The sequence below is a fragment of the Ylistrum balloti genome, unplaced genomic scaffold, assembly GCF_031769215.1.
Source record: "Ylistrum balloti isolate Yb309-2 unplaced genomic scaffold, AGI_CSIRO_Ybal_v1 Utg370852, whole genome shotgun sequence".
Lineage (NCBI taxonomy): Eukaryota > Metazoa > Mollusca > Bivalvia > Pectinida > Pectinidae > Ylistrum > Ylistrum balloti.
The window spans coordinates 2,028-12,025 of NW_026782489.1; the positions used below are offsets into that span (position 1 = coordinate 2,028).

Here is a 9,998-nt window from a genome sequence, read left to right on the forward strand (position 1 = left end):
ATGTTATAGGAATTTTGATTTGGTGTATGTATGAATTTATTCCTTCTTTTCAATGATGTAAGGGTCACTGGAGTATACCAATATTGATACTAAGATATGTCAGCTACTGCTGACAGTTACATAATTAACATACTAAGTTTGTGAGTTTGTACAATATATTATTTGAACATGAGAGAGACTCTGTCAGTAAAAGAATATTCTGAAATTTGAGAAGATTAGCTTATAAATAAGAACAACTTTTAGATGCTGAAATTAAATAACCCCTAATAGATGTATACATTCATTAATGTTGAACCTGATAATTTCTAAAGTGATACATGTTATAGGGTGTGAACACAAAGGTGAACAGTATCAGGATGGTCAGCAGTGGAAGATGGCTGCTAATCCATGTGTGACCTGCTCCTGTACCGCTGGACTCATCACCTGTATGGAGATGCAGTGCTTCAACACCTGTGACAATCCGGTTAATGTTCCTGGCCAGTGTTGTCCTGTGTGTCCCTGTGAGTATCACACTTCAGCAATCACAGTGTTTTGTTTTGAATAGCAATGATGATATCTAAATTGGTTAAGTTTGACTCTTGATATTTTCTAATGAAGTTATGAGAACTTTCTGTCATTGATGTGTACGATAGTAAAAGACATAAATTATGTTTCAGCTTGCCGGTACAATGGTTTGCCCTACTCTGAGGGGCAAAGTTTTAGTCCTAATGGAGATCCATGTGATGTCTGTACCTGTGAAGTAAGTTACCAACCGTCGTAAAACCAGATTTGTTAATGTGAAATATTTCCATTTTTTAATTGCTCAAGAATGATGTTTTCAGGTACTTAGTTCAAATTTGTTATCTGCAGTTGCTGTCATATTAGTATAACAGTTTGTCAGACTGTTGATTTTGGTGTATTTGTCAGAGCGGCGGCCTGAAATGTCACCACGAGAGCTGTCCCCAGATCGCTAACTGTCCCGTGGAACAGCAAGTGGCACCAAGTCCAGGACAGTGCTGTCCTACCTGCTCAGGCTGTAAGTGTTACACCTTGTCCTAGTTGGTGTTGATTCTAGATTTGATACCAATGTTACACATCCACTGCTGTAAAGTATTCTTATGGCATAACTTTATTCTCTAGTCATCAGCATATCTTGCTGATCTAGAGTTACCTACCTTGACTTAAGAAATCAGCATTGGTAAAAGTCACCAAAGTATACTATTGTTTTAGAGATCTACCTTGATTTACGGAATTATTGTTTTACTCGCCATAGTAAATTATTGTGCTTGAGTTATCTACCTTGGCTTACAGAATTAACATTGTTTTAGTCACCATAGTAAATTATTGTGCTTGAGTTATCTACCTTGTCTTACAGAATTAACATTGTTTTACACACCATAGTAAACTATTGTGCTTGAGTTATCTACCTTGTCTTACAGAATTAACATTGTTTTACACACCATAGTAAACTATTGTGCTTGAGTTATCTACCTTGTCTTACAGAATTAACATTGTTTTACACACCATAGTAAATTATTGTGCTTGAGTTATCTACCTTGGCTTACAGAATTCTTTGATTTTAGTCAGCAATTAAAGAAGTTACTTTGTAAGAGGTATTTACCTTGACTGTTGGAATGAAAATAGGTTTCAGAACTAATTATAGTCCTTGACTGCTATAATGACCAAGTATAAAGTTTTGTCTTTTACTGGAAACTACACAATTATTTTGGTAGATGTACAAACTACTGCTCAGACTTAAAGGATGACATATATACAGTAAGGAAGTAGAGTTAGAACATTATCTATAGTTATTTGTTCTAATAAATGCCCCAGAGGTGTGAAATTATTTTTGGAGAGGAGAGGTTGTATGACAGTCACTAAATTTTGTGCTCAAATTCACATTTCTAGCTCAACATCATCAGATGGTGGGTGATTCAGATTGCCCTACGTCTGTACTCCGTGGTCCATGATCGATCCGTAAACAGCTTTTGTTATCACTATATCTTGAGATGTACTCCATGGATCTTTCTCATAACTCTTATGTAGGTTTCCCTTAGTCCCTAGTTGTGTTCATTCAATTTAAGGGGTGATCAGAACAGCAAAATGGACAACAAATAGCATCTGGTATTTTTCAGTGAAGTTTGTTAATGGGTTTTTTCCTGAGAAGAACTGGATGGATCTTTCTAAAATTTGATGTGTAGGTTCCCCTTGTGCCCATTTCATGTTGAGTTTGATCAGAAAAACAAAACGGCCTACAGGTGGTCATCTTAGATTTTCACTTCAAAAGTTTGTTATCATGATTTCTATGTAATTAGTTCATAGATCTTTCTAAAATTTTATTTGTATGTTCCCCTTTGTCCCTGGTTGTTCCCGTTTTTTGTCTGATCAGAAAAACGAAATTGCGACAGGCAATGGATAAAAGTTCAAATTTCTTATCATTAAGAGCAAAAACAGAAAAGAGAAGAGAAAAGAAGGGAAAAGATCCAGCTTTCAAAGAAAAAATAAAGATCAAACAACGATGGGTGCTAAAATCCTTCTGGTATCTCTTGTTGTTATTGGAAACTGTGTTAATTTAGGAATAGAAATTTAGAATAACTATGATATGTATACTTGTAGTCGGGACCAATTGTACCCAAGAGACTGTTGGAGTGAGCCTCAGACCCCGGGCATCACAAGACCCCTGTATTGTGTGCGAGTGCTCGGTAAGTTACACTTTTACACATTTTTATCATTATCTTGTGGAACTCTTCAGATTAATAACTTTGATGGTATTTACTTTATTGTCGGCTCATGTTTGCCTCAACACAAGATGATATGGATTGTAGTGAAAAAGAAAACCTCTTGCTTTAGATATATGAGGTATTATATCTGGCTTGTGTAATATCACATGTAAGACCTTTACAGGCAAGAAGACAGATGTCAGAGATATTGAAGTTTGACAGGATTGAAACCCAAATTGCTTACGAACATTTCTTTTTTTACCAAAACCATGATGACATAGTAGGATTTGTTTGGTAATGAAACACACCTAACACGTAGTAAGAGATTTTAGTGTTTGTCTTCAGGCTTCCTATCACTGGATGTGTACCACACAAAGGTGTAACCCTGTTGCCTGTCCACCCTCTGTTCAACGTGTCCAGCCTGGACAGTGCTGTCCTCAATGTCCAGGTAAGTCCACTGCTAGATTGGTTCACACTGTATATTCCTGTTGTACAGAGCAGGTCCATTTCTCCTTTTCCTGAACAAGATGATTTATACCTTTAAAAATACCTTGGATTGATATTTTCTTGTTATAAACATGAGCTAAGTGAATTCTTCTCCCATTTAATTCCACACTTTAGTGTGAGTATGAATGCACAACAGCTTGAACTTATCCACCCATTTTGTTTCTGCATATGACAGAACTGCTTGCCATGAAATTCGGTACATAATTGGGTTTGTTGCTCAATACAAAAAGAGCAAAAAGAAAGTATGCACAGGTATTATATTCTTGTAAGGTTAGGATCTGCTTTTAAGTCTTACACTAAAAGGGAAAATGATTTAAATGTAAAAAAAAATGTATTTCCCAGTGTTGACAGTGTTACTTTAGTGTATATGTGTGTGTGTTTCAGCGTGTTACGATACAAGAGAAGATCGTTATTATGAAGAGGGAACTACCTGGGCAGACAACTCTGATCCTTGCATGGTGTGTCGCTGTCAGGTGAGTGTGTTATGACAATCTCTTGCATTGCCATAGTTTTTTGCAGTGACCTTATGCCATACTGTCGTGTCTGGCATCTGCCTACTTTTCCCCTAAAACATCTACTTGTCATAAACACCTAGGCAGACTTTGACCATATTTGGTCAGAAGCATCCTTTGGGGAACAAATTTGGTATAAATGGTGGGTCTCAGCTCTAAGGGGCCTGGGGTTGAGGCGAAAAAATGGAAAAAGTTTGAAAATTCTACTCTTTCTGCAGTATTGATTTGACTTCTCCCAAACTTGGTCTGAAGCATCCATGGGTAAAGTGGAATCAAGTTTGTATTGTTGATGACCTTTTGGCCTCTGGGGATAATAGAGCAATTTATTTAGTATCCTTCATCTGTTAGAAAGCCTGGATTTTGTCCCAATTTTGGGAAAGGTTCCGAGTCCTCGTTCAATACTTACTACCATTATTGTGTTATATATGATAATGTGGTGTAATTAAAACTAGCTTTCTGACCGGGGATATTCATGTCTTGTAAAATACCAAAATAAAAATGTATTGTCAAAGTTTTAATACCAACAGAGTGATAAAGAACAAGTTTATGTTGAAGGGAGGAGAGATCGGCTGTGTAGCAGTGGACTGTCCAAGGGTTTTCTGTCTGGATGACCAGGTTCCACTTAGAGCTCCAGGCACCTGCTGTCCAGTCTGTCAGGATATTGACCGTGCTGAATGTTTGTATCAGGGCACTACTTACCAGGTAAACAGTTTCAGCAGGTGCTTCCTGTCTGGCTTATCTATACTTCTTACAGTTAGATACTATGGAAGTCCTTACTGTCATATTATGCCTGGAAATATCAAAAATAAAGTGTGCTTAGAAAAAAAAGGCTGCAATGTTTGCACTCCAGTAAAGGCACCAGATTCTGATAATAGGTATAACATTGACGAGATTCAGATAAAAGGTAAACCATTGACATGAGATCTTGGTAACAGGTATAACATGCGTGACCTCTGTCCACAGACTGGTGATGTGTGGACTATAGATGAGTGTACAACATGCAGCTGTCTGGGAGGAACTGTCAGCTGTACAACAGAACAGTGTGAATACCAGAACTGTGGGTTTGATGCTGCTTTGACCCGTATACCTGGCCAGTGCTGTCCCGTCTGTCAGACCAGTGAGTACCCTGCCTGCCTGTTTGCAGACTAGTAAAAAGCCTATCTGGCCACTTGTCAAAGTGAATATTTTGTCTGATGGACAGACAAGTGAGTGGCATGTCTGTCTGTCTGTCCGTCAGACAAGTGAGAAGCCTGCCTGTCATATTTATGACCTCTATTGCCCTTTGACCTAGACTACAAGTCATGCCCCATGTCTAAAGTACTACTACGGCCCCATTGACCTACTTTTCACTGTCCAGTGTACTTGATGACCTACTACAAGCACTATATCTAGTTTACCCTGTGTACATGAGTCATATCAACCTTTTGTCTTGAACAGGTCCTGCTACCTGCCTTGTGTACGGTGATCCACACTACCAAACATTTGATGGAGAGTCCATCAGTTTTATGGGAACCTGTCGCTACATCATGGCTGCAGACTGTGAAAATGATGATTTCACGTAAGTCAGATGCTTTTTTTTTTGTGTGTCTATTAATTCTCTATATGTCTGGTTTGATCTTGAATCAATGTTGTATTAATTTCTCACGAGTCAGTGTCAAGATTATCTTTGCCTTTTCTGCAAAGGAATGTTCCAATCTGTAATCATTAAGAGCAAAAACAGAAGAAAAGAGAAAAGAAGCGAAAAGATCCAACTTTCAAAGAACAATGGTGGGTGTCAAAGTCTCTGTGGGATCTCTTGTTTATAAAATCATATGAAATTCTAACTTGTGCAGAATATCCCTACACTAGTCTCTGTTGGATGTATGTTGCAGAGTTGAGGTTCAACATGATCGTCGTTCTGCTTCCCTTGCTGTGTCCTGGGCCCAAAACTTTACAGTCAAGCTGTCTGGCTACAAAATAGATCTGCTCCAGGATGGTGTTGTTATGGTGAATTATGTATAAATTTCTTAAGTCACAATCTGTTTGTAATGGCATGAGAATAAATGGGAACAGACTGATATTATCAGAGAAAAAGATTGTTGTACTTCTGAATTATCTTCTCTATTCCGTGTTAATTGTAATATATAGACTATAGCTTGTTATCTGATATGTTGTGTTGGGTTGTAGGTAAATAATCAGGTGATTCAACCAAACTACAGACAGGGGGCAGTGTTCTCCGTGGAGGTCAAGGATGGCACAGTGTTCCTCAACACTCAAATAGGAATCAAGGTATGTACGGCTAGGCCTACACGTAAAAATAGGGATCAAGGTATGTACAGCAAGGCCTACACTGACAAAAAGGGATCAAGGTATGTACAGCTAGGCCTACACCGACAAATAGGGATCAAGGTATGTACAGCTAGGCCTACACCAACAAATAGGGATCAAGGTATGTGTGGCTAGGTCTACACCAACAAATAGGGATCAAGGTATGTACAGCTAGGCCTACACCGACAAATAGGGATCAAGGTATGCACAGCTAGGCCTACACCGACAAATAGGGATCAAGGTATGTACAGCTAAGCCTACACCGACAAATAGGGATCAAGGTATGTACAGCTAGGCCTACACCGACAAATAGGGATCAAGGTATGTACAGCTAGGCCTACACCGACAAGTAGGGATCAAGGTATGTGTGGCTAGGTCTACGCCTACAAATGGGGATCAAAGTATGTGCGACTCAGTCGTTTCTGACAAACAAGGAATTAAGGTAAGTGTATCTTTGTCAACACTGATGAATTGGTATGCAGGTATGTATGACTTGTTCTATTCTGACAGGGAGAGAGTTGGTTTGGCTTGGTTTGCTTTGACAAATAGTTCAGTAAAGCCATATATTACTGTGATGTTCAGATTTCATGGTTTACCAACTTGCATTTTTGTTACCACATTACCTCGTGGATATATCTTCCTAAATTCACTCATACTAAAGTTTGTTGACTCCTATCAAAGTTTGTTGACTCGTATTAAAGTTTGTTGACTTGTATCAAAGTTTGTTGACTCGTATATAAGTTTTTTGACTTGTATCAAAGTTTGTTGACTTGTATTAAAGTTTGTTGACTTGTATCAAAGTTTGTTGACTCGTATATAAGTTTGTTGACTCGTATCAAAGTTTGTTGACTTGTATTAAAGTTTGTTGACTTGTATCAAAGTTTGTTGACTTGTATTAAAGTTTGTTGACTTGTATCAAAGTTTGTTGACTCATATCAAAGTTTGTTGACTTGTATCAAAGTTTGTTGACATGTATCAAAGTTTGTTGACATGTATTAAAGTTTGTTGACCTGTATTAAAGTGTGTTGACTTGTATCAAAGTTTGTTGACTTGTATCAAAGTGTGTTGACTTGTATCAAAGTTTGTTGACCTGTATTAAAGTTTTTTGTCATCAAAGTGTGTTGACTCGTATTCAAGTTTGTAGCAATTTCATCTGATTATCATTTTGTGGGCATATGATAAATTTATGGATCTAGAGTAACCATTCAAAGGAACCCACACCTCAGGAAAAGTCCATGATTTTACAGTTTCTTGGCAAGGCCTGAAGATATTTCTGTGGGAATTTTGTCACTTTTAGTGTTAAATTGAGCTAAATCTCATGCTAATTAATTTATAAGAGATCAGTGATGGACTAAATGAGTATTCCCTGGTATAGTGACAAATAAACAGTAGAGGACAATTTGTTTATGTGTTGTACAGTTGGTGTGGAATGGAGAGAGCCAAGCAGAACTAAGCGTGCCAGGCTCATACAAACGCAAGACTTGTGGGCTGTGTGGAAACTTCAATGGCTATCCTCAGGATGACATGCGCACTCGCTCCAAACAGATCACAAACTCTCCAAGCATCTTCGGCAATAGTTGGAAGGTCAGTTCATGTTTGGACCAAGATTTGGAGAAATAGGTTTGACTGTTGACAGAAAAGACATAAAACAATTGTTAACTGTCAAGTGAATGCTCTATTGAATGTTTCAAATTAGTGATTATGTAACACATTGTTTTATTAGATGATGGTCCAGATCTAATCTCATTTATGCTCATGAATTCTGATACTAGCCCAAACATGTTGAGGCAGATGAGTGACATTGACAATTGAGAAATTAATTACAACATGCTAAATTGTGTCATCAATTGTGAAGTGGAGAGTATGATGATGATGATGATATGATGATGATGATGATGATGATGATGATGATGATGATATGATGATGATGATGATGATGATGATGATGATGTTGATGATGATGATGATGATGATTGACATGATGATGATGATGATGATGATGATGATGATGATGATGATGATGATGATGATGATATGATGATGATGATGATGATGATGATGATGATGATGATGATGATGATGATGATGATGATGATGATGATGATGATATGATGATGATGATGATGATGATGATGATGTTTCTGACATGTTCTGATTGACTTTCCTCCAAGTGAATTTGTTGTCAATTCAGGGATCAGCTTCAGTGGCGCTATCACAACTAAATTTAAAACGATCACGTCACAGGGTATTGTCTCCTTTATTTACTGGATATTGATATAGAGTATGAAACATAAATCTCAATCACTATTTAAAAGAAACATATTGACATGTTCAGATGAATCTCCCATCATCATCTTTTGTCAATGCTTCTCCACAATGTCCGTTGTTTTATCAATCTGCTTTAGTAAATAAATACCTTTACCACTTGGAGATAGACATGACAAATTTCTGGTGTGTACATGAGGAATTAATCTAAATAGTAATTTAGATAGATATTCCATGCAGAAAGGTATTGCATTAAATTCATTATGCTACATTTTGACCAGAATCTATCAGCAACTTGACTGAAAAGTGGGTGGAGCTTCTTTGTCATGGACGGTTGAAATCAGCATTTTGATTGACTAAGATAATGTGAGGGACTGTTTCAGACAAAATAGTGCAGGTCTTGTAAATTACTGTTGTCTCTTGTGTATTCCATTAAGAAGAGTATAGAAATATCATTTTGTGATCCTACAGGCGGACGATCAGACCTCGGACAACTGTGCTAATGCTGTAGACATAGACCCATGTAAGGAGGTTGGCTACCGAGGAAAGCGCATTGCTGAAACCAAATGTGCCATCATCAATGTAAGTCATACACAGCGGCTATTTAAATCTTGTCAATCTCTCACTCCAACTTCAAAACATTTTTTTTTTTCAAATTTTGTGAAAAGATTTCTTTTAATCACTTTTTTTCTTTTCTTTTGTATAAGGGGTTAAGATAGAGACTAGGATGGATAACTTCAATTAAAATGTCATCACTGTTTCTTATTAGTGATCTCTTCCACACTTTGTAAGGGGGTACAAAATGATAATGTTTTAGATATAGTCAGTAAGGTTCAATGTTTTATATGTAAGGGGGTACAAAGTGATAATGCTTTAGATATAGTCAGTAAGGTTCAATGTTTTATATGTAAGGGTACAAAGTGATAATGCTTTAGATATAGTCAGTAAGGTTCAATGTTTTATATGTAAGGGTACAAAGTGATAATGCTTTAGATATAGTCAGTAAGGTTCAATGTTTTATATGTAAGGGTACAAAGTGATAATGCTTTAGATATAGTCAGTAAGGTTCAATGTTTTATATGTAAGGGGGTACAAAATGATAATGCTTTAGATATAGTCAGTAAGGTTCAATGTTTTATATGTAAGGGGGTACAAAATGATAATGCTTTAGATATAGTCAGTAAGGTTCAATGTTTTATATGTGTTTTAAATTTACAGGGCCCAGCATTCTCTCGATGTCACCGGACCGTGTCTCCTGAACCTTTCTACGCTGCATGTCGCCATGACATGTGTGTATGTCTCGACAATGACACCTGTCTCTGTGAAGTCTTATCCTCTTATGCACGCGAGTGTGCCAAGAAAGGCATCAGACTGGCATGGAGGTCAGGAGGACTGTGTGGTATGTACTACTCGGGAGGGGCCTAGAGGACCCTATGTGGTACCTACTAGTCAGAGGGGCCTAGAGGACCCTATGTGGTACCTACTAGTCAGAGAGGCCTAGAGGACCCTATGTGGTACCTACTAGTCAGAGAGGCCTAGAGGACCCTATTTAGTGCCTACTAGTCAGAGAGGCCTAGAGGACCCTATGTGGTACCTACTAGTCAGAGGGGCCTAGAGGACCCTATGTGGTACCTAGTAGTCGGAGGGGCCTAGAAGACCCTATGTGGTACCTACTAGTCAGAGGGGTTTGAAAGTCAGGGAGACACAG

General features: G+C 37.8%; 1 protein-coding gene across 1 annotated transcript; it reads left to right on the top strand.

The window, feature by feature from the left end:
* Window positions 1–326: 326 nt before the first annotated feature.
* Window positions 327–9,009, top strand: LOC132559083 (kielin/chordin-like protein; the record flags this gene model as incomplete). The annotated part of the gene is made up of 14 exons (XM_060223693.1): window positions 327–500; window positions 657–739; window positions 907–1,015; window positions 2,596–2,681; window positions 3,045–3,147; window positions 3,591–3,679; window positions 4,274–4,420; window positions 4,682–4,835; window positions 5,156–5,276; window positions 5,590–5,704; window positions 5,885–5,986; window positions 7,445–7,609; window positions 8,762–8,872; window positions 8,998–9,009. Coding segments are annotated over 14 exons (1,571 nt in total), but the record flags the coding sequence as incomplete, so codon positions are not given.
* Between the last annotated feature and the right edge of the window lie 989 nt (window positions 9,010–9,998).